A 25551-nucleotide genomic window follows, 5' to 3' on the forward strand; every position below is an offset into this window, starting at 1 on the left:
TCAGTCTCTGCTATTATATATAGTGCATGTGTGGTTCAGGTTTGCAGCTCCTTTTTATTTAGCAGGGAGCAGGTTGGGTTCCTGACAGTCGGGGTCCCTGAAAATGTAAAAAAAAAAAATGCCAATCCGTCACCATAGTCGAACCGTATATACTGTATGTATCAGAACAACCTACACAAAGTTATGGGATCCATTCTAATACTTTTAGTAGGAATTTGGAGACGAAAAGTGCTTGTGAAGGACCCAGTCAGCTATTATGTGGGTTTCCCTTGAAGTTAAACTGCACATGTTTAAAAAAAAAATCAAGTAAATATTATTTAAAGGTAATATGTCAGCAGTTTTTTATATGGAATCTGAAAGCAGATACTGTAGGGGCAGAGACCCTGATTCCAGAGATGTGTCATTTACTAGGCAGTGTGGTGTTGTACCAATAAAATCAGCGTTATATCAGCAGGAGATTATCACTACAGGACTAGGTGGCTCCTGCCTCCTGGTCCAACTCCAACCACGCCCCTATCACATTGCACACAGCTGCCAATCAGTGGTGTGGGCGGGGTTATACAGAGCTCAGCATTCAGAGCTCTGCTAGATCCGTAGCCGAGTAAACTGTGATTGTATCACAACTGCTGCACCCAGTAAACTAAGTGATACAGCGCTGAAATCAGGGTCTCTGTCCCTACGTCATGCTGCTGCCAGATTATATAGCAAAAAACCTACTGACAGATTCCCTTTAAGAATGATACTTTCCATTTATGCCCGTTTTTAGTGATTTTCGGTCAAATGTTCCGTTAAAGACTGAAATTGAAATCACTTATGGTGATGAAAATGAGATCTTTCTGAAACTGCCACATCCTAGATATCACTGAATGGAATATTCCAGTTGTAAATCTTTATTCATTACACAGTGGAATGTGTTCAGAACAATAAAACATAAATATGATCAATGTAAACCAAAATGAATATCACACAGAAGTCTGGATTTGGAACGATACTCAAAATCAAAGTGGAAAATCAAATTGCAGGCTGATCCAACTTCAGTGGAAATGCCTCAAGACAAGGAAATGATGCTCAGTAGTGTGTGTGGCCTCCACGTGCCTGTATGATCTCCCTACAATGCCTGGGCATGCTCCTGATGAGGCGGCGGATGTTCCTCATTCCTGGACAGGTTGATTTCACAGAAGTGTGAGTGACTTGGAGTCACATTGTGTTCCCTTTATTTTTTTGAGCAGTGTACTTACAAAATCAGCGCCAATGAAAAATTTTCCCATATTAGGGAATTTTGGGTAAATTGAAGGGGGATCCCTAATCAGAATCATAATGTCTTGGCGAGAGTCGCGGGCTATTACAAAGAGCGTCTCTCGCTGTGGAGGACCTGTCCTGTCCTGCATTACACAGATAACTCATTGGTTTTAATAGACAAAGTGCAATGCTTCATTTCTCCTGTGGGGGAGCTGCTGGGAAATTGAACACTTAATGTAAGACTCTAAACACATGACAGCTGATCACTGAGGATTACAGCGGAGAAGCAATTTGTGATCTGCTCATTGTCAAGTAAGGAGCGTAAAACATCTATTTTATTTTTTTAAATGGTGTTGCTAGCCCTTTAAATAAGATTACATATTCGTAATTCTGGGTATATTTGCCCATTTTTGGCATAGGCTAGAGACTCTTTACTCCGAATCGCATTTTTCCTCCCACAGATGCCCACTTGGATGGAGAACATGTATATTATGTGAAGACGGAGGAGACATTTTTAGCCTTGTGTCATAAAAGCTTCATCGAAAACTAATGACAGATGGCAAGATGCTGACATGAAGGGGATGCTGCAGATCACAATGCTCTGCACTTCTCATATCTGGTGGCTTAAAGGGGTATTCTCGTCTCCAAGATCCTATCCCAATATGTAGTAAGTGTAATATTAGCAACTGCCTCCAATTATAAACTTAGTATAGTTCTTCTGATTAGCTTACCCCATGTGCAGAGCATTGCAGTAACTTAGGTATCCATGGTTACAACCACTCATACAGTGACAGTTAGTGGTCATAACCATGGATACCTAAACTACTGCACCGCCCTACACATGAGGTAAGCGACAGCGAATCAGAAGAACTATACTACATTTCTAATTGGAGGTATTTGCTAATATTATTATTATTATTTCAACCTACCACCTATTGGTGGAGGATCTTGGAGATGGGAATACGGCTTTAAAATGAAAAATTGAAGGGACCCGTCTTAAAAGGCAGAAATCTGAAAAAATTCTGCTTTAGACCGTCAGCTCTCTCATCAAGGGGCTGGAGCGGGTAAACAGTTCTGCTGTCGCGTAGGGACATGCGTGTCGCCATGGTTACACGTCCTCCGGGTGTCTGTGCTGATCCTTCCAGCTGTGTCTCCATGTTCCCACGGGCCCCCGGTGCATCGATACCTCTATGGATGAGATTGATAAATCTGATGTTCTCCATTTAACCCATAGGAGACCTGCGCTTTGTCTACGGGAACTTGGGATAAGCAACTATTTTTGTCAACTTTCACTATATGAAATAAATACATTTTTTTACTTTTATTTTTCTTTTTTCTTTTTTTTTACGTTTTAGTCATAAAATGATTTTAAAAGGAGTTTAAAAGACCAGGATCAGAGCTGACTCCAATCTAGGGTGTCCACTCCTTGTTATCTGGGTGCGTACCTGCATGTGCCATAAACATACAGGTAGGGCGACCACTCAGGACAAAGGTAATGCCCGATGCTATGCTAAATGCGGTAGGACGTGTCCTTCTTTACATAGACCGAGACTAGGAGTGAGGGAGTCCAAACTCGATAACGGAATGGTCGACCTCGACCATAAAAAACGATGGCCAGCTGATCATTTCGACCGGCAAACTTTTTTTTGGAATCATTTATAGTGATCTGTGATGAATGATTTTTGGGTGTAAATAATCGTTTGTCTAATATCAGCTAGTGTGTATGGGGCCTTATATTCCAGTTATCAATATATTTACATAGTACGTTTCCAGGAGGAATAACGGAGGGACGCGACAAACATGCTCCAGAATCATTGCAGTTAGGAGACACTAAGACAGATCCACACCACAAAAAAGGCCGATCATAGAGCTGTAACCACATCTGATCCAATAGATCCCCTCCGGCTGCTGCAGTGTCACACTTCACCCTGACCCTAATGACCCCCAAAATCTGGGTCATGTTGCTCCTCAGCTCTCAACGATGGGGGTATCTCTATCCGATTATATTCTAAAAATCACCGTGCCGCACAGACTGATGGTGGAAACTGCGAATCCAGATTATCAGACAGAATGAAATCATTTCCCCAGAATGAACAGAACCTTCTGATCACATAGCAGGTATGGCGCGGGCAGCAGCAGTGCCAAGCTCCCACGCGGACTGCCCTGCCAGATTCTCCTCCTCTGTACAGAACAGGTACAGAAGGGGCGGCAGCAGTGTGGTCCTCTCCCACACAGGCACCGTCCTGCCAACTGCTCTGCACTCGAAGAAGAAGACAGTGCCAGCCCACTACTCTGTGCCACATCCATGCCCTCGGTGCGCCCCCTCTTTATATCAGTGCCTGTCGTTTCCATGTGAGTAGAGATGATGTAGGACGCCCTAATCAGTCGAGATCTGTAGCCTCGTTTGTGCAGTTACCTACCAGCCAATACCGCCATATGCGGCACCGCGCTGTGTAATATCAAGATACACACTGAAACAATGCTGTCTACCAGTGCAAGCAACATATGTCATGGTGCTCGTATGCCCTCCTTTATTGGATCATATGCCCTCCACTATTGGATCTTATGTCCTCCCCTATTGGATCATATGCCCCACTTTATAGCCTCCTATGCCCTCCATTATTGGATCTTATACCTTTCCCTATTGGATCATAATCATATGCCCCCCCTATTGGATCATATCCCCTATTGGATGTTATGCCCTCCCCTATTGGATCCTATGCTCTACCCTATTGGATCTTATGTCATCCCCTATGGGATCCTGTGTAATCTCTCGTTGGATCCTATGTGTCCTCCCCATTGGATCCTATTCACTCCCTTATAGGAGTCTATGACCTTCTCTATTGGATCTTATGCCATCCCTTATAGGATCACAAGCCCTCTCTTATTGGATCCAATTTTCTCTCCTGTTGGATTTTATGCCCTCCCCTGTTGAATCCTATACCCTTACCTATTGGATCATATGCCCTCCCCTATTGTCTCTTACGCCCTCCCCTACTGGATTCTATGCCCTCGCCTATTAGATCCTGTGCCCTCCCTTATTGTATCCTATGCCCTCCCCTATTGGATTCTACGCCCTCTCCTATTGGATCCTGTGCCCTCCTCTATTGTATCCTATGCCCTACCCTATTGGATTCTATGCTTTCTCCTATTGGATCCTGTGCTCTCCCTTATTGGATCCTATTGCCTACTCTTTGGATTCTATACCCTCCCTTTGGGATCTTATGCCCTCCCTTATTGGATATTATGCCCTCCCTTATTGGATGGTCTTTTAATAGGAAATACAGTGTTTTTGCACTATTTGCAAATACTAGGAGGCTTTCTTATCAAGTTGAGACAGGGCCCCCTCAATTGACTCTTCCTACAAACAGAGGACACGCACTTCCCATTTTTTACAGTTTTTTTTCCATAAATTCAGTACACTTACTACCGCCATACTGAGCCAAGATTATACTGATCAACTCTACCAGAGCATCCAGGAATCTCCAGTAAAAATGGGAGACCTCTTGGATTCCTGGAAAAGTTGAGCAGTAAATGCATCCCTCTAGGGAACGCTCTCCCAACAAGCTGAGCACTAGCATCTAGACGCACAGGGGTGCAGGAACAAATTGTCAAAAATGGGGTGTAACTTGAGATAGGGGTGTGATCTGTGTATATATAAAAACAAATGGTGAAATGTTTTGTGCGCTGCAAGTAACATTGTCCCAGAAAAGTATGTAAATATGGCCAAAATAACACTGCCATATACAGCTCATATAATACCGCTGTATTGTGTCCAAATAATATTCCCTTAAAGAGCCCATGTAATACTTTACTACATTACTATGTAATATTGGCTGGTTTTAGTTTGCTCTTGGCGGTAATTAGAAAATGGGGTCCCTGAGCGCCTGCAGTCAGGGGGCCCCCGGAAAAGTCCCCCCAATTCTAAAAAGTTTTCTCAATTGGCTGCAGAAAACATTTCATCTGCTAAATCTCTGGCGGATAATCTCAGAAGCCGTCCTTCACTTCTTACATAATCTCCGATGAAGAAATGCAGCAGCAGATGGAGCAGATTCGCTCATGCTAGGACCAAACTGTTCCAAATCCTGTATTACTCCGTAGGACCCCCTATACTGAGACGGTGGGGGGATTTCCTGACGGCCGCCATATACCGGATCTGTGTGACCACGTGGTGTATTTAGGCCATAGAAGACCAGACCTGCCGGAGGACGAGTCTGTAATAAAATCCATATTCACCATGCATTAAGCGGAGTGCTGAAAGCTCCTTCTACTAAAGTGCCACCATTTGTATGACCCCAGATATGTATTTTATTCTTAAAGGGGTTTTCCACAATTTTAAAAGCAAATCTGCTTTTCCCCCCAAAAAAAACAGCGCCACATCTGTCCCATTGGTTGTGTCAGGTATTGCAGCTCAATTAAACTGAATGCAACTGAGCTGCAATACCACATATAAGCTGTAGACAGGTGTGGCACTGTTTTTTGGAAGAAAGATGTGTTTTTCTAATCTCGGCCAACCCCTTTAAAAAAAACAAAACAGCAATAATACATAACCTTCTCTTTGCTGTTACCATCGCCTTCCTCCATCTGCACCAGGGGCTGCACAAGCACTACAGAGGAGCAGGATGTAAAACAGTTCTAGATGCCACCTTTATAGTTTGCACTCTGCATGATACTATCACATACGCACTATATATGGCGGTATTATTTTGACATTTTACTAAGGGGCAGGGTCAGACCTCTTCCATATATTAGCTACGATAGACCACCAAGGTTTAAAGGGGTTGTCCGGGACTTTAACATTGACGGTCTATGCTTAGGATAGGTCATCAATGTCTGATCAGCGGGAGTGCGACACCCAGGACCCCCGCCCATCAACTGTTCCCGTGTGTGGCCAGAACTGCTCACCAGTTTTCCTCCTCTGCAGACTATCTTTAATTTTCAATTATCTCTGAGCAAGTGGGAAGAAAGTAGTTGTTATAATGGATTCCTGCTCACTGGTCTCTTTGTAGCACATATTCAGCAGCATGGGGTGGGCATTATATAGCAGTATTGAGCAGTGTAGCTGTAAATCCAGCTCTGGGGTGAAGTGAGATAAAACACAAACTAGAAAGCAGCAGCACCATTTGCCTGTGCCTCTCTGCAGGTTTGTTACTAAAAACAAGGGGTCAGATTACAGCAGTCTATTACAGGAGGATCGGGGATCAAAGTGAAAACCTGGAGAGAGACATACACAAAAGATGCTGCTGCTTTCTAGTAAGTGTTTTATCTCACTTCTCCCCCAGAGCTGGATTTACAACTACACTGCTCAATACTGCTGTATAATGCCCACCTTATGCTGCTACTGCTGAATATGTGCTACAAAGAGACAGGAGAGCAGGAATCCATTATAACAACTACTTTCTTCCCACAAGCTCAGAGATAATTGAAAATAAAAGATAGGCTGCAGAGGAGGAAAACTGGTGAGCAGTTCTGGTCACACACGGGAAGAGTTGACAGGCCAGTATATTTACAGTACAGACCAAAAGTTTGGACACACCTTCTCATTTAAAGATTTTTCTGTATTTTCATGACTATGAAAATTGTAAATTCACACTGAAGGCATCAAAACTATGAATTAACACATGTGGAATTATATACTTAACAAAAAAGTGTGAAACGACTGAAATTATGTCTCATATTCTAGGTTCTTCAAAGTAGCCACCTTTTGCTTTGATGACTGCTTTGCACATTCTTGGCATTCTCTTGATGAGCTTCAAGAGGTAGTCACCGGGAATGGTTTTCACTTCACAGGTGTGCCCTGTCAGGTTTAATAAGTGGGATTTCTTGCCTTATAAATGGGGTTGGGACCATCAGTTGTGTAGTGCAGGAGTCTGGTGGATACACAGCTGATAGTCCTACTGAATAGACTGTTAGAATTTGTATTATGGCAAGAAAAAAGCAGCTAAGTAAAGAAAAACGAGTGGCCATCATTACTTTAAGAAATGAAGGTCAGTCAGTCCGAAAAATTGGGAAAACTTTGAAATTGTCCCCAAGTGCAGTGGCAAAAACCATCAAGCGCTACAAAGAAACTGGCACACATGAGGAACGCCACAGGAAAGGAAGACCAAGAGTCACCTCTGCTTCTGAGGATAAGTTTATCTGAGTCACCAGCCTCAGAAATCGCAGGTTAACAGCAGCTCAGATTAGAGACCAGGTCAATGCCACAGAGTTCTAGCAGCAGACACATCTCTACAACAACTGTTAAGAGGAGACTTTGTGCAGCAGGCCTTCATGGTAAAATAGCTGCTAGGAAACCACTGCTAAGGACAGGCAACAAGCAGAAGAGACTTGTTTGGGCTAAAGAACACAAGGAATGGACATTAGATCAGTGGAAATCTGTGCTTTGGTCTGATGAGTCCAAATTTGAGATCTTTGGTTCCAACCACCGTGTCTTTGTGCGACGCAGAAAAGGTGAACGGATTATTATTATTATTATTATTATTTATTGTTATAGCGCCATTTATTCCATGGCGCTTTACATGTGAGGAGGGGTATACATAATAAAAACAAGTACAATAATCTTAAACAATACAAGTCATAACTGGTACAGGAGGAATGAGGACCCTGCCCGCGAAGGCTCACAATCTACAAGGGATGGGTGAGGATACAGTAGGTGAGGGTAGAGATGGTCATGCAGCGGTTTGGTCGATCGGTGGTTACTGCAGGTTGTAGGCTTGTCGGAAGAGGTAGGTCTTCAGGTTCTTTTTGAAGGTTTCGATGGTAGGCGAGAGTCTGATGTGTTGTGGTAGAGGGTTCCAGAGTAGGGGTGATACGCGAGAGAAATCTTGTATGCGATTGTGGGAAGAGGAGATAAGAGGGGCGTAGAGTAGGAGATCTTGTGAGGATCGGAGGTTGCGGGTAGGTAAGTACCGGGAGACAAGGTCACAGATGTATGGAGGAGACAGGTTGTGGATGGCTTTGTACGTCATGGTTAGGGCTTTGTAGTGGAGTCTCTGGGTAATGGGGAGCCAGTGAAGGGATTGACAGAGGGGAGAGGCCGGGGAATAGCGGGGGGATAGGTGGATTAGTTGGGCAGCAGAGTTTAGAATAGATTGGAGGTGTGCGAGAGTGTTAGAGGGGAGGCCACAGAGCAGGAGGTTGCAGTAGTCAAGGCGAGAGATGATGAGGGCATGGACTAGGGTTTTTGCAGATTCATGGTTGAGAAATGAACGGATTCGTGAAATATTTTTGAGTTGAAGTCAGCAGGAAGTGGAAAGGGCTTGGATATGTGGTTTGAAGGAGAGATCAGCGTCAAGGATTACCCCGAGGCAGCGAGCTTGTGGGACTGGGGAGAGTGGGCAGCCATTTACTGTAATGGATAGGTTTGTTGGGGGGTCGCGTGAGATGGGGGAAAGATGATGAATTCTGTTTTGTCCATGTTAAGTTTCAGAAATCTAGCGGAGAAGAAGGATGAAATAGTGGACAGACATTGAGGGATTCTGGTTAGAAGGGAGGTGATATCTGGTCCAGAGATGTAGATCTATGTGTCGTCAGCATAGAGATGATACTGAAAGCCATGAGATTCTATGAGCTGTCCCAGGCCAAAGGTGTAAATGGAGAAGAGCAAGGGCCCAAGGACTGAACCTTGTGGGACTCCGACAGATAGAAGGCGAGGTGAGGAGGTGGTGTGTGAGTGGGAGACGCTGAATGTCCGGTCTGTTAGGTATGATGAGATCCAGGATAGGGCCAAGTCTGCGATGCCAAGGGATGAGAGGGTCTGTAATAATAGGGAATGGACTCTACATGCCTGGTTCCCACCGTGAAGCATGGAGGAGGAGGTGTGATGGTGTGGGGGTGCTTTGCTGGTGACACTGTTGGAGATTTATTCAAAACTGAAGGCATACTGAACCAGCATGGCTACCACAGCATCTTGCAGCGGCATGCTATTCCATCCGGTTTGCGTTTAGTTGGACCATCAGTCATTTTTCAACAGGACAATGACCCCAAACACACCTCCAGGCTGTGTAAGGGCTATTTGACCAAGAAGGAGAGTGATGGGGGCTACGCCAGATGACCTGGCCTCCACAGTCACCAGACCTGAACCCAATCAAGATGGTTTGGGGTGACCTGGACCGCAGAGTGAAGGCAAAAGGGCCAACAAGTGCTAAGCATCTCTGGGAACTCCTTCAAGGTTTTTGGAAGACCATTCCCGGTGACTACCTCTTGAAGCTCATCAAGAGAATGCCAAGAGTCTGCAAAGCAGTCATCAAAGCAAAAGGTGGCTACTTTGAAGAACCTAGAATATAAGAAATAATTTCAGTTGTTTCACACTTTTTTGTTAAGTATAAATGAAAATACAGAAAAATCTTTAAATGAGAAGGTGTGTCCAGACTTTTGGTCTGTACTGTGTATATATATACTGTTACATTAATGCCATCCAGTACCTAAATAGTGCTGACATATAATACTCCGAATATACCAGTATCCAAATAAAAGTGCCATATAGTGCCCACATGGCACTGTCATATACATCCGGTGTTCACACAATACCATCATACAATGATTAATGAAAGGGTCTTAGTGTTAGTCCCTGGTGGTCCAGGACATGCTCTCCCCACAGGTTGCCCCTGAGGACACACCCTTGGGGGGTGAAACAAAAGGTTTCCTCAAGAATTGTCGCAGGTCAACTCCTGGGAGTCTCCGGGACCTACAATATGAATTTAGAAAATCCCTTTAAAAAATAAGTGACCCACATACAGACTGGGGATTGTGGGGCTGTGGCTTCTGCGACAAGCCCCCCATCTACCTCTTTATTCCCTGCTATTCTAGGTAACAAAGCCGCGCGCCGTGTAGGGGGGGGCTCGGTGCTGTATCCTCGGCTCCCTGTGTAGCTCTAACAAGGGACCGTGCTCCGCGAGCGTCTTTCATGTGGATGGTTATCTGATGCGGTTGCCGTGGTAACCATGAGAGCCCGCGCTGTATGGTCTAGATATAACTGAGGTATAACACTAAGGGCCATCCCTGACAAGCAGAGGAACACGAGCGCACACACGGGGGTAACGTATATATAGGGGGGAGCGAGCAAGCGATATACCGAGCGTGCCATCATGGAGAAAACAAGAGAATTATGAATACATACGGAATGTATAGTGGAGTTATTAACGTTAGAGGGTACGGAGAAAAATTAAAGGGGTTGTCCAGGATTATAAAAAAAAAAACATATCTGCTTTATCCTGGGGGCACCATAGCGAAGGTTTCCTCACGCAGGGGTCCTCTAGCTGCCATTAAAGACCCCAATCGGGCTTCCGCCATTGTCTAACTGCTTAGATGCCGCAGTTGTTATTCACCGCGGCATCTAAGGGGTTTTATCTGCTGTAATTAGAGCTGGCTCCTATCGCAGCAGTTAGGTGGGTGTCTGCTGGTTGTTGTCACCAGCTTGGAGTAAATGACCCCGACACCGTGATAAACACATGCTGCCATATACCGGCTACAGACATGACAGGCGAGTAATTCTGATGGAGCTGCTTATCAGTCCCATAGTCCCCATTGGTTTGGCTGGGTTAGCTGCAACAAGCCACAATTCCAATTATATCACTAAGCTGGGCTAAACAGTATTATGGCACCATATAGCAGTATTATGTTGCATTTGGATACTATATGGTGGTATTATTTAATGGCGTATGTTAGTATTATTGAGGAATTGCAGTACTATGCAAGTTCCTTTTTGGATACTTTATGGTGGTATTTTGTGGCCTATATGACGCAGTATTATGGTACTATATAGCAGTTTTTTGTATAGATACTATATGGTGGTATTATTTAGTGGTACAGTATAGCGGTATTATTGAGGATTTACAGTATTATGCGGGCTCCTATTTGGATACTATATGATGGTATTTTATTGGTTATATGGGGCAATATTATGGCACTATATGGCAGTATTATGTAGCACTTGGACACTATATGATGGTATTATTGAGGAATTGCAGTATTATTTGGGTTTCTATTTGGATACTATATGATGGTATTAAGTGGGCTATATGAGGCAGTATTATTGTAATGTCTGTGCCCGACTTCCCGCATGGTTCCCCTCCTTTCTCCATGTGGGGACACCGGCATACTGACCGCCCCGGACGAAGCAGCGTCCTCGTGAACCTCCTCTTTTCCTGTGCACATCGCACTGTGCAGCCCTGGGAGGCATCTTGTATAGATGGCACCCTCCCCAATACGGAGGTGCCTGAGCATCCCATATAGTTATTCTTAGTGGTGTTGGTGTGTGCAACCGTGTGTTGCCAGGTCCCCCATCCCTAGCCTGTTAAAGTTATTCCCGTATCTTGTGGTGCCTTTAGTATAGTATACAGTTGTGTGCAAAAGTGTTTGCCCCTTCCTGATCTCCTATTGGTTTTCATATGTGTCACTGTTAAATGTATGAGATCACCAAACAAATGTAAATATTAGACAGAGATAACACAAGTAACACAAAATGCAGTTTCTAAATGAAGGTCTTTGTTATTAAGGGAAAAAGAAATCCAAACCTACAGGGCCCTGTGTGAAAAAGTGGTTGCCCCCTAAACCAATACCGGGTTGGGTCGCCCTTAGCAGCAACAACTGCAATCAAATGTTTGCGATAACTGGCAATGAGTCTTTTACAACGCTCTGGAGGAATTTTGGCCAATCATCCTTGCAGAATTGTTGTAATTCAGCCACAGTGGAGGTTTCCGAGCATGAACTGACTTTTTAAGGTCATGCCTCAGCATCTCAATCGGATTAAGGTCAGGACTTTGACTAGGCCACTCCAAAGTCTTAATTTTGTTTTTCTCAAGCTATTCAAAGGTGGATTTGGTGTGTTTTGAATCATTCTCCTGTTGCCTAACCCTAGTGCGCTTCAGCTTGAGGTCACGAACAAATGGCCGGACATTCTCCTTCAGCATTTTTCAGCAGATAGTAGAATTCATGGTTCCATTTACCACAGTAAGTCCTCCAGGTCCCGAAACAGCAACACAGCCCTAGATCATAACACTTCCACTACCATATTTTACTGTTGGTATGATGTTCCTTTTTTGAAATGCTGTGTTACTTCTACACCAGATGTAATGGTACATACACCTTAAACTTTTGTCTCATCAGTCCACAGAGTATTCTCCTAAAAGTCTTGGGGATCATCGAGTGGTTTTCTGGCAAAACTGAGATTTAGCCTTTATGTTCTTATTGCTCAGCAGTGGTTTTCATCTTGGAACTCAGCCATGCAGGCCATTTTTGCCCAGTCTTTTTCTTATGATGGAGTCATGAACACTGACCTTAACTGAGGCATGCATTTCTTTGGATGTTGTTGTGGGGCCTTTTGTGTCCTTTTGGATGAGTGTTCATTACACCCTTGGGGTAATTTTGGTCATCGACCACTTCTGATTTTGTTCACCACTGTTCCATGTTTTGACAATTTGTGGATAATATATCTCACTGTGGTTCGCTGGAGTCCCAAAGCTTTAGAAATGGCTTTATAACCTTTTCCAGACTAATAGATGTCACTTACTTTCTTTCTCATTTTTCCAGAATTTCTTTGGATAGCGGCATGATGTCTAGCTTTTGAGGATCTTTTGCTCTACTTCACTTTGTCAGGCAGGTCCTAGTTATGTGATTTCTTGATTGAGAACAGGTGTAGCAGTAATCATACCTCGGTGTGACTAGGGAATGTGAACTCAGCTTCCCAAAGATATGATAAACCACAGTTACGTTATGTTTTAAGTGGGAAGGGGCAACCACTTTTTCACACAGAGCCCTGTAGGTTTGGATTTCTTTTTCCCTTAATAATAAACACCTTTACTTATTAACTGCATTTTGTGATTACTTGTGATCTGAGACATTTAAGTGTATAAACATGCAAAAGAATAGGAAATCATGAAGGGGGAAAACACTTTTTCACACAAATGTAGTTTGTGTTCCTGTGACTGTTTTGGGGCACAGTGGCACAGTGGGTCCATGGACCACATGCACCACCTACAGGCATGACAATTATTATCTCACTCTATGGAAGTGTTATTTTGGCTCTAGCTGTGTGGAATATTTGGATATTTCATGATTGTATTACATGGGGTCTATAAGACAGTATTATTATCTCACTCTATCACCTCACAGACGGGGCACCTGCCACTTCTGCATCTGCAGTACACAAGTGACCTTGACTTGTCCACTAGTGGCAGAATCTCACTTTCTATTAGGTTACTCATGGAATCTTGCAAACACTCCTATACCTTCACTTCACCACACTTTCTAATCTCACAGTGCCAGGTCTCTCTTATATTCGTTCCGTATTCTTTGCTTGGGAAACCTACAGAAAAGCTTCTTCGCTCCTCAGCCAAGACAGCACCTCATACCTTCAAATGTAACCATCACAAGCTTTTTGTATAAAGATTGTAGACAACAGCTTAGCTATCGATTGTAAAAGTGCCCTCTGTAAGTGACCCCGGGAGCAGGAAAACCCAGCTAAAGTATACAGAAGTATATCATGTGTTCTCAGCAAATGCAATGCAATTCTCATGTGCACAGGCACAGCACATAGATTATTCAGTCACCAAGGACCACCAACTGGTTCACACCAGCCGTTTACCCTCCCTGCAAATCACGTCAATCAGTCCACATCGACATCCCAATATATGGACTCCCAAAACACAACCCCCCACACACACACATATTGCAGAAGAATAACATTGAAGTGCTTATGTATATACAGCACATGTATTATAGCCGAAAAACAGGCAATTTACCCAACATGGGATAAAGCCAACATGGCATCACAAGAAATCAACGCACAATATTAGTGGGGGCGGTCTGGCACAAGAGCTTGGCGCTGCAACCGGTAAGAGAGAAAGCAAACACTTTTCCAACCCTCTTACACCAAGATAGAAGTCACTCAGATCACTCAATTTTATCATTCAAATGTGGATTGAAACTAAAACTAACCACTTGATTTTGTGCCGTGATGGCGGGTCACGGGTCTAATTTCCCCACGGGTGAACTCCAATGGCGAATGGGCCGATACGCGTCACAAAGTGGCCGATCCGCATATATGGTTAGTGTATATTATAGTTTACGATTATTATGTATAGGTTCAACAAAACCTTCTTTCAAGAATCTATAAATGTCGTATTTGGCATAAAAAGAGGAATATCCGCTCTGTCATTATCACCCACATTTTTTTTTCTTCTTCAGCTTTATTTTCCAGAGATTTTCATGTGTTAATCCGGTTGTTAAATATAGGACATTTCACTGTGTAAGACTATAAGCTGCGCGAATATAGAAAATGTGTTATTCATATGGCTGGCAAGAGACTAGCAGATACAGCCCTGCGACCTTCTTATACAGCGTTGGGTACGTGCATTAACTCTTTCGCTTCCGTTTAGAAAGAGGCTGAAACTGTAATGGTGGCAAATATTTTCAATTGCTCTGCAAAGGGTCTAAAACAAGCCTGTTAAATAAGGAGAGACAGTCTGTTATAAAGCAGAGAGAATGTTTTGTGACCTCCCCAGTACAGGAGGTAAGATGAGGTCAAATTTTGCAAATTGCCAAATGGCATAATAGGGCGAAGGCACGCCGTTTCTCCACTGATCATACCTGCTCCTATGGCCACACCTCATCCACGTCTCGTTCCTGCTCCTTGAATGTGCTTCTGGATACCAGGGCTCGATGTCGAGGTGAAGAACTGCCACCCTGAAAATTGTGTAGCTCATGGAGTACTAACCAACTCATCTGAAAGTCAATTTGGTCTCCCCTGTTACCTTGAGTCTTTCTCTCAGATTGTTACCCCTGTCCATTAGACTTTCTTGTGCTCCCCATTGGGCTTTGCACGTAGCCCAGCATGTTCCCATTTGTTGTATTTTCTAGGCCTATAAAAGGCCTCCCAAGACACACCCCTGTGTCCTGGTATTGTTTTAAGACTTTTCGTTAGCCTCTATGTGTCCGTCTGCGGCTTCCAGGACATCTACTGTCTGCTTTTGGCTTTCAGAACCCCTTTAAGACTATCAGTTTGCCTCTACGTGTCCGCTTATGCCTACCAGGATGTCTCCTGTCTGCTTTCAGCTTCCAAGAGACCTTTAAGACTTTCAGTTTGCCTCTATATTTCCGTCTGTCACTTCCAGGACGTCTCCTATTTGCTTGCGGCTACCAGGACCCGTTTGAGACTTTATTTGCTTCTACATCTCTGCCTGCAGCTTCCAGGACATCTTCTGTCTGCTTGCATCTTCCAAGTCCTCTAGAACAGGGGTCCTCAACTCCAGTCCTCAAGGCCCACCAACATGTCATGTTTTCAGGATTTCCTTAGTCTTGCCCAGGTAATAATTGCATCACCTGTGCAATGCAAAGGAAATCCTGAAAACATGACCTGTTGGTGGGCCTTGAGGACTGGAGTTGGGGACCCCTGCTCTAGAAGACTTTCAGTTTGCTTCTAGGTGTCCACCTGCGGTTTCCAGGAAGTCTCCTGTCCACATGCATCTTCCATGTCCCCTTTAAGAATTTTAGTTTCTTTTAGTTAGAAGTTTAGTTAGTATCTGAAACTAAATCTCTCCAAAACTGAACTACTTGTGTTTCTTCCTTCTACTAACCTCACTCTACCCAACATCGAAATTACCCTGGAGGGTTCAACCATAACTCCCAAGCAGCATGCCCGCTGTCTTGGGGTGATATTTGACACCGAACTTTCCTTTACTCCCTATATCCGATCACTCACTCGCTCCTGTCACCTGCATCTTAAAAACATCTCCAGAATCCGACCTTTTCTCACCTTGGAAACTGCTAAGACTCTTACTGTCGCTCTCATTCATTCCCGTCTGGACTACTGCAACTCTCTTCTGATCGGTCTCCCTTTTTCCAAACTTTCTCCTCTCCAATCCATCTTAAATGCGGCAGCCAGGGTCATATTTCTGTCCAGCCGCTTCACTGATGCCTCCATCTTGTGCCAGTCATTACACTGGCTACCCATTCGCTGCAGGGTCCAGTATAAACTCATCTCTCTCACTAACAAAGCTCTCCACAGTTCTGCACCGCCTTATATCTCCTCTCTCATCTCAGTCTATCGCCCTACACGTGCCCTCCGTTCTACAAATTACCTAAGACTAACATCCCCCATTATCCGAACCTCGCACCTCCGTCTTCAAGACTTCTCTCGTGCTGCGCCAGCTCTCTGGAATGCACTTCCCCAGACGATCAGACTGATACCTAGCCCCGACCTATTCAAGTGCGCTTTAAAAACCCATCTCTTCAAACAAGCCTACCAAATCAACTACTCTGTAAACTAACTTTGTCCTGTTCCCTCCTTCCAAATATTATCTGCATGTGAATCTGCACCCTACTATTCATCTGTCTCCACACCCTCCATGCACATGATAACTGCACTTGATGCTTGACTATTGCACTTAAACACACGGGCTGATGACCGGATCATGCAGCTTTATATGAAAATCCCTATTTATTATAATTGCCAGACCTGAAATAACGAGCACTTTTCACCTATTGTGTCCCCCCATTTCCTTGTAGATTGTAAGCTTGCGAGCAGGGACCTCACCTCTAATGTCACTGTTTAAATTGTCTTAACTTGTACTGAATTTGTCTGTACATGCCCCCGCTTAATTGTAAAGTGCTGCGGAATTTGTTGGCGCTATATAAATAAAAATTATTATTATTAGTTTGAGTCCAATAACTCTGCTATCTGTTTCTTGCCTTCAATACCCGCCTACTGCACTGACAACCAGGGCCGTGTGACCACCACAGACCCTGGCTTAGAGGATCCACCTCACCTAGTTTGCCCGCATTGTGTAACACAGACATTTTGGAGAGTTGAATAATATGGTTTGCATTCAAATAATCAAACTTTTGGCCAATCTACCCAATATTATGCTAAATTTGGGGGGTAAATTATAAATTAATCTTATTAAAATCTGACTTCTCCACCAAAAAAAGACCAACCATCAAGACGTTGGACTGATTAGTTTGATATTTCAGAAATGGAAGGCAACCTGAATTACCACTCCTACAAAGTACACAAGAGTCTTCAAGGGTGTGAAAAAACTAATTACCGTATATAATTTAAAAGGGTTGTTCCCATCTCATCCTTTCATGACTGAGACGGAAATAACTCACTGACCACTGAAGGTGGAGATGCAGAAACAGTCATGTATGGAACCATTATTAGATACTAGATGGTGGCCCGATTCTAACGCATCGTGTATTCTAGAATATGCATGTCCACGTAGTATATTGCCCAGCCACGTAGTATATTGCCCAGTCACATAGTATGTTGTCTAGTCACTTAGTATATTGCCCAGCCACGTAGTATATTGCCCAGTCGCGTAGTATATTGCCCAGCCACGTAGTATATTGCTCAGTCGCGTAGTATATTGCCCAGTCTCGTAGTATATTGCCCAGCGACGGAGTATATTGTCCAGCGACGTAGTATATTGTCCAGCCACATAGTATATTGCCCAGTCACGTAGTATATTGCCCAGCCACGTAGTATATTGCCCATCGATGTAGTATATTACCCAGTTACGTAGTATATTGCCTAGCCACATAGTATATTGCCCAGTTACGTAGTATATTGCCTAGCCACATAGTATATTGCCCAGCGACGGAGTATACAGCACAGAGCCACGTAGTATAGAGACTTAAAAAAAAAAGAAACATATACTCACCTTCTGAAGACCCGTTGAAGTCCTGCTATACTCACCATCCGCCGCCTTTCCCGCTCCTCGCCACGCTCCCGGGACCGCTCCATTGCAAGCAGCAGCTTCCGGTCCCAGGGCTGGTGTGAGCAGGACCTATGACCGTGACGTCACGGCAGGTCCTTGCCGCACACCAGCCCTGGGACTGGATTCGGAAGCTGCCGCTTGCAATGGAGCGATCCCGGGAGCGTGGCGAGGAGCGGGAAAGGCGGCGGATGGTGAGTATAGCAGGTTTTTTGTTTTTTTAAATATTTTTAACATGACATATTTTTACTATTGATGCTGCATAGGCAGCATCAATAGTAAATAGTTGAGGACACACAGGGTTAATAGCAGCGGTAACGGAGTGCGTTACACCGCGGGCCGTTACCGCTGCCATTAACCCTGTGTGAGCGGTGAGTGGAGGGGATTATGGAGCGGGCGGCAGGCAGTGAGTGCAGGGGAGTAGGGGAGGGACTAATCGGACTGTGGCTGTCGCTGATTGGTCGTGGCAGCCATGACAGGCAGCTGCCGAGACCAATCAGCGAATGAATAACTGTGACAGAAGAACAGAAAGACAGATGGAAGTGACCCTTAGACAATTATATAGTAGAAGAAGGAGTTCCACAGCAAAGATATAATTGAGCCCCCTGTTATGGTTCCAGTATTTAGTATATGGAACAGAAGATCCTATGTGCAATTTACTTGAACCTTGGGACAATTCTTAACTGACAGGCTAAAATTTATGGGGACACTTGATGCTCCCCTGACAGATCAAGGTCGTGTAGATAAGAATCTGGCATGGTGGAGATGAGCCACCATCAGAGATGACTTGAAGAGCATTCCTGTGTATCGGAGAGTCAGGTGAGAAAGCTGCTGGCCAAACAATCAGCCGAGAAATTGTTGCACCAACAACTATCTAAAGTGTATGGGGGGCTCTAACCTCCTGTTAACCAATGTCGTTCTTCTGGAGATATAAATCCTATATCGATTCTTGCCACTCAGCAAGAAGATGGGACCCATCAGGGTTTGGTTCTTCTCTCCAAGATCCGATCGTTTACCTCCATTAAAAATGATGCGAAAAAAACTCAAATTTTATTATTTTCAGTATTTTAATTTATTGTCTACCAGGAAAAAGAATAAAAAATAAAAATACACACACATTTTATAAAGTTTTCTCTGCACCGCCGGCATGGTACGTATGTTTTCCAGAGTCCGCAGGTGAGGATTTCAGTACAATGAATACATTTCCGAGGGCATGATTTATTAATATCGTTCATTTGCTAATTGCTCCTCCCTCATTTGCAGCGCAGGAACACAGAAAGACACTTTCAACACAAGGACAGACTTCACAAATCAACAAAAGGAGACACGTTATGTTCCACGGTCCTCGACAACCTCTCTTTGCCCCGTTCGAAGAAATGAAAAAAAGCAAATTTTGCTAATTTCTCCTTTGTTGCATCTACCGCTCTTTACGTGTCACATTTTGCCCCGCACCTATTTTATTTGGATATATACATAATCCTATTAGTGGATCTGATTATACGGTAATAGGAAATGCTGAATAAAATTTCCGTCCTCGCTCAGTAAAACAGCGCGGCCATTACAAACTGTTAGTGGACGTGCAGTTATGCTTTAATGACTACGTTCCCCAGGGCACAAGTTAAGTATCTTATTTATAATGCATTCTACTGTATTATTAAGTTTTCTTAAGAGAGAGGATAGAGAAATAAATTAAAGACCCGGAGGACAGTGCGTGGAGGGTTTCCTAAGAAGACACACGTGGGGTCATGCATCTGAAGTGGTGTTTTCGCACAGCACTTCAGTCTCTATTGAAACGCCACCGAAAAGGCCAAATGTTGCAAAATAATTCTAGCACGTCTCTCAAGCTGTCGGAAAAGAAGTTATATGCATGGTCGACGTCGACCACATCCGATAGGCATACATGGCCAAAAATGATGCACGACAGAGCCTACTTTGTCTCCGTCTGTATCAGTCTAGTTAGTAAATGACCCCGTTGGCACATACACCAGAATCCCGTTTTGCGGAGGTTTGGGCGCAAGCCTCAACGGAGTCTCTGGCCATCCTGATGGGTTCACACTAGAGTTTTGGAGGCGTTCAAAAACAAGTTTTTTAAGCGGAAAGCTCTTAAGGAAACTTGCCTTTTTAGGGAGTTTTTTTTCCTGAAGTATTTTTGAAACATTTTAGAAGAGTTTTTTTTTTACTGAAGTGTTCGATTACATAATGCTTAGTTTGGAAAGTTTTTCTTGAAAATCTGCTTCGAAGAAGTGATGTGCATTTTTCAAAATCTCAGCAGAAACAAAATAGCTCAAAGTACTCCTCGTATGAACAGTAAAGTCTTTTGCTGAGTTTTTAGACCAGAAACTTCAAAACTGTGAACACATCCTATTTTGGATTTCCCATAGATTTGGAGAAAAAAATAATCTGATTGCGCATATCCTTAGGGTATGTTCACGCGTAGGGTTTTTGTTGTTGTTGTAGATTTTGAATTGGATGTGCTTCCAAATCCGCATAAAAATTTACTCAGAGAGCATTTGAAGTGGTTTTTGGATGTAGATTTTGGGGCAGATCCTCCTCAAAAACCTTCGTATGAACCTGGCTTTGCTATCTAGTTTCATCACAGATTAAGAGGGGGGGTATCACAGACTTTGTGATAATCGAAGGACCTTTTCGACAAGTAGGGGGGAACTCCTTTCATTTTTAATGTTTTTTTTGTAGGGTTTTTAGACTTTTGGAAACCAAAAAGCCCATTTATTGGGTTTCAAGACTGTTTCGTAGGTGCTCTGGCAATGAATTGCTTAGACATGGGCTTAGAGAGTAGTAGAGGCACGTGGAACAAAAGGCGTTATATTCACATTAAAACGAAAAGTCCACATATAGGAATATGTTTTTCTACATCTATACATGTCTATATACGGTATCTATATATATATATATTATTAACAGGTCAGCTAAACTGAGGTAACTTTACTAAGCTAGCCCTAGCCTTGAATCAGAAATACCCTACACGCAAGATAAAAAGTTTATCAATTATCACCTTATCTACATTATTGCACTAATATTGTGAACATTGAAGACGTCTAAGGCAAATAGGGAAATATGCTACTTAAGTCGTCTATACCACTCAGAGTCGGAGGAATATACAGGGTCTCACTCAAGGGGAGGAAACTTGAAAAAAAAATGTGTGACTTATATGTAGGCCCTAAACCCGGGGAGAGACAAAAAGGAAGATTGAGGCCTCATATCAAAACTAGATTTAGTGGGGGAAAAAAAGTCTTGTTTACTGCCCATAGCAACCAATTAGAGCTCAGATATCAATTCCTAAACTACTTTTGAAAAATTAGACATGGTTGCCAAGACTAAGGAAAATAGACTTCTCATAGCAACCAATCAGAATTTAGCTTTCGTTGTAAAAACTGAACTGGAAAAATGACACGTGGGCTCTGATTGGTTGTTCTGGTCAACCAATAAAATAACATTTTATTATTCTTTAGCGTAAATTAAAGTAGAGATATGATTGGATGCTATGGGCGCAAAACAAGGCCATTTCTTTCTCTCTTTTTGCCATAGCGACAGTTCTGATACACGGGGGGCCCCTTATTGTGCTCTGACTGCTTGTTTCCAAATACGTAAACACGTATTCGACAGTTTTATAGACACCTAAGAACGATTATCTTTCTCGAAAACTTCAACGTCTCGAGAGAAGGAGCTAGCTCCGGTGGCAGCCATTTTGTGTCAATATGATGATTTTTTTTTTTGGTAATGGTCACTGGTTTTAGGTTAGCACTTCGGCTGTTTTAGCTGTAGCCCTTGATATGATTTGTATTGACTGTGGCCAAGTCCTCAGAGACAGAAGAGGCTTGGAAACCATTGTTGTAGATAGTGAGGGAGCACTCGGCGAATATGGCCGCCAGTTCATGACATGAGGAGGGAATTTTTCTTGTCACATGATCTAAAGATGGATGAAACACGTACATGTACGACCCATTAGTTCAGTTTACATTAAAGTTATGGTTGTGTTCTTAATGGCCACATCTTGATACCCAAAGGGGATCATGTAAAAGGTTGAACGTTATCGTACTTGATCTCCATTTTGTAACTCCCATAACGGAATGATAGAATACGGTACACTCAATCTGGCGCCCGTTTTCAATGGAATATTACTTGGTGTAAGCCGATGATGGATATGGGATCCCAATAGTGGGAACTTTGAAGTCATTTTGTTGGTCAATTTGATAATAGGTCCTAGAATCAACTGTTTTCTTCACAAACAAAATGGACGCCGGCATTCGTTTTTTTTTTGTAGATGTCGAATGCCATTAGATAAACCGTGTTACAGTACCAGCCTTTCCAGACGATGTAAATACCCAACAAAAGACAAGAAAATGACTAAACAGTAAAACATCTGCTACATGTATTCTGCATAGGCAGTTTTTTGTTTGTTTTTTTGGAGGGGGATCAGGATAAAATGTCCTCCCTCGATGACCCTCTGTGGCAGAATAACTGTCAAGGCAATGTATTGCTATATGTGCATTCAGCCAGTCTTCTGGTAGATGATGAGTGGGACGGGCAGACTCCAGGGCATCGCTACCGAGTGGGGGGAAGGGAGATGTCATCAGTCATAGATGATCGGATGATATGATAGGTGGTAACAAAAATATCTGATGATGACATAAAGGAATGATGTGTTAACGATTGATAGACCTGGATTAAATAAACACCTTCAACAAATTCCGAGAGGAACGTTCTATAGTTCTCCAAAGGTTATGGCAGGTTCTACGTTTCCATGGAAACTGCCGGAGCTGATAAGTGCCACTTTCACAATTAGTTCTATGAGCTGACTCTACGATGGCCAATAAGAATAGACCTGACATCCTTTGTGGTTCTTCTGGACATCCATTGGCTACAAAGACCATTAATGGCAATATGGCGGAAATATGGTTGCTCACAATTACAATGGCATCTGGTTTAAAAAAAAAAAAAAACACAAAAAATAAAAACACAAAGATTAAAACAAAGTCCGATATGCTAAAAGAGAATGTAAAATGTGGAGTAAGGAGTTTTTACCCTTTAAGAGATTACCCTGGTACGGCAGCCATTAAGCCTCGGGATGAGTTATAATGCAAGCCCTTATTAGTTTGGTGGGTTGATCAGCCATAAAGGTGGCGCTAAGGCAACCATTAATAGAGAGCTGTAACCGAGAGCAACCATATCGTTTACAGAAGAAAAAAAAAACAACAAAAAGGCTAGACTGGTTGCTAAGGTTACAGATTTCCATAGTTACCTTCGTACCAATTTTCTTAGGCCGTGGTGTATTTTTTTTGTCATATGGAACCATGTAGGATAGTATCAGTCAGTCAGGCGTACAGTATAAAGAAACTGGACTTCTGGGTATGTAAGAAGATTGCACTCGCCCTGCCTGTGCTGTTTCATCTTTTTTTGGGGGGAAGGGTAGGGTTTGGTTGTAGAGTATGACAGGAGACACTTGTGTGAACACTGCCTGTCTTATATCAGTCTCACATATAAGTCCTTCACACCAAAGCAAAAGCAGCAAGTAGTCACCAACCCTAACAATCCTTGATCAAAAGGCTTATTTATCCAATTACACGTGGAAATTATCCTGAAATGTCCATCCTTCCTTTCAATGAGTGTTCTCTCGTCTTTTTATTCTTTATTTTTTGCTTGTAGGCTCATGATCAAAAAAAATGCTAAAAGGTCTATCCTGCTTTACTTCTTAAACCAGGAGGCGACCGTTACTGGAGAGAATGACATCAGTTCCCAATGGAGTAGAATCCAACTGGGTGGTCCGTCCATGTTACACACAAATCTCAATGGCAGTTGCCAGTAGCATTTGAGTTTTATTCTTGTCTTGACGCCCATCTGTCCTGCCAGAGCCAGAAGGTGGCTGGCTAGGATCTGGCAGAGAGTGAGGAACACGAGGTGAGGAACCTCCCTCGGTAAGTATTGTCCTCTTGAGAGGAGTGGGATTCTCATGACGTTGGGGCACGGGTGGTAATTTTTCTCCTGTTTGCTTGCGAGAGCGGTAGGAAGGTCTACGTCGAGCTTCCGATAGTAAGTCGTACTTGATGTAGAAGAAGACCTCCTTGACTGGGCTCCTCTTTTCTGATTCTAAGGAAAGAAGGCGTTGGAACATTCGTAGAGCATTGTCCGAGAAGCGGCGCCACTGAGAAGGAAGACCAGGTAGACGACCCTTCTGCCAGTGAACAAACTCCTCAAAGAAGGCATCTCCTGGTGATGCTGACTCCCAAGGAAAGTTGCCAGTGAGTACACAGAAGATAAGTACCCCAAAAGCCCAGACATCCAAGCTTGTCTCTACTGGAAAGCCTTCGGACCGTCCTGCTTGGCATACTTCCGGGGCTGTGTATGGGATTGTGCCGCTTACTCTTTTAACACGGCAGCCCACTTTACGGGTCATGCCAAAGTCTGCTAGCTTAACTCGCCGACACTCCCGATCGAAGAGGAGAACATTCTCTGGCTTAATGTCACGATGAACTAGGCTTTTGCTGTGCATAAAATCCAGAGCTAGTCCCAGTTGTTGAACACATCGTTTCACCATGTCTTCCGGAAGACCCACCTGGAAAGAAGTAGAAAGAATTATAGCCACTAAGAACAATAGTAATAAACCACATGAAACAAAAAAGCTAGAGCCTAACGTATACGAAATGATATAAAAAGCCTGAACATGAACCAACGCACATATGTGGGTGTCTACTGCATAAAACAGTGGACCAATACTTAACCCAAAGGATCAAAACAGAACCAAAATATAAAGTTACATCCCAATATCAAGACAAATACAGGTTAAAGAATAGCACAAAGAGCTAAGAAGCTCAATAAATAGGCAAAGGACAAGTCAACGTACTCTATTCTGTCGAATGACTCATGAACCCATGACTCACGAACCATGAACATATTCAAGTACAATTCAGGTATGCACAGCCTATTATTCAGAAATGTCCTTCTAAAGGCACTCACGCATCCAGACTCGCCAAGTAGGAAATTCATCTCACCTGTGGTGGAATAATATCAAAGAGGTCTCCAGCTGGTGCATATTCTTGAGCAAAGACATAACAGTCCTCTGTCTGGAAGAGCACATGAAATGCTCGGATAATAAACGGACTGCAGGATAGAGCGCTGGTTACACTGAACTCCCGTAGGAAACTCTTCAGTTTCGTCTTGTTCTTGTTCACAAATTTCAGAGCCATCTTGTTACCTAAAATGGAGAACATGGGCCTTAAATGTATCAGAGTGTCTACATTATATCTGTAGATGTCGAGGCATTTCAGATCCTGATGCTTTGGGTGGAATATGTCAAAGATAATATCTAATTAGAATGGCTAAGTAAGGTTAGCCATGTCCTATAGGACACTGTTTTTGGAGAGGGAACCTCTGGTGGTCTCCACCTAACGTGATCTGGTCTTGACAATCTACACTTGCTTTTTAGGCTTCCCTTATAACAACATATCCAGGATTGAAATATATAACCATCTGTCTCCTGTCTGGGACAGAGACGCCTTTGGGACCTCTAAGGTCTCTGCACTCCCTGCTTCGGACCACGTGACAATATGGCAAAGCCTTGAACATGCACATCTGCTGTCTTGGC

At 43.3% G+C, this 25551-nt stretch overlaps 1 protein-coding gene across 3 annotated transcripts in view; it reads right to left on the reverse strand.

Moving 5' to 3' along the window:
* Positions 1–18999: 18999 nt before the first annotated feature.
* Positions 19000–25551, reverse strand: part of SBK1 (SH3 domain binding kinase 1) — an 84463-nt gene continuing 77911 nt past the window's right edge. For all 3 annotated transcript variants that reach the window (XM_069734513.1, XM_069734515.1, XM_069734514.1), the window contains exons 3-4: positions 24959–25161; positions 19000–24522 (exon numbers count right to left, since the gene is read on the reverse strand). In XM_069734513.1, coding sequence (XP_069590614.1) covers positions 23743–24522; positions 24959–25161 — 983 coding nt within the window. In that variant the 3' untranslated portion in view covers positions 19000–23742. The remainder of the gene's footprint in view (positions 24523–24958; positions 25162–25551) is intronic.

The sequence above is a fragment of the Ranitomeya imitator genome, chromosome 7, assembly GCF_032444005.1.
Source record: "Ranitomeya imitator isolate aRanImi1 chromosome 7, aRanImi1.pri, whole genome shotgun sequence".
Lineage (NCBI taxonomy): Eukaryota > Metazoa > Chordata > Amphibia > Anura > Dendrobatidae > Ranitomeya > Ranitomeya imitator.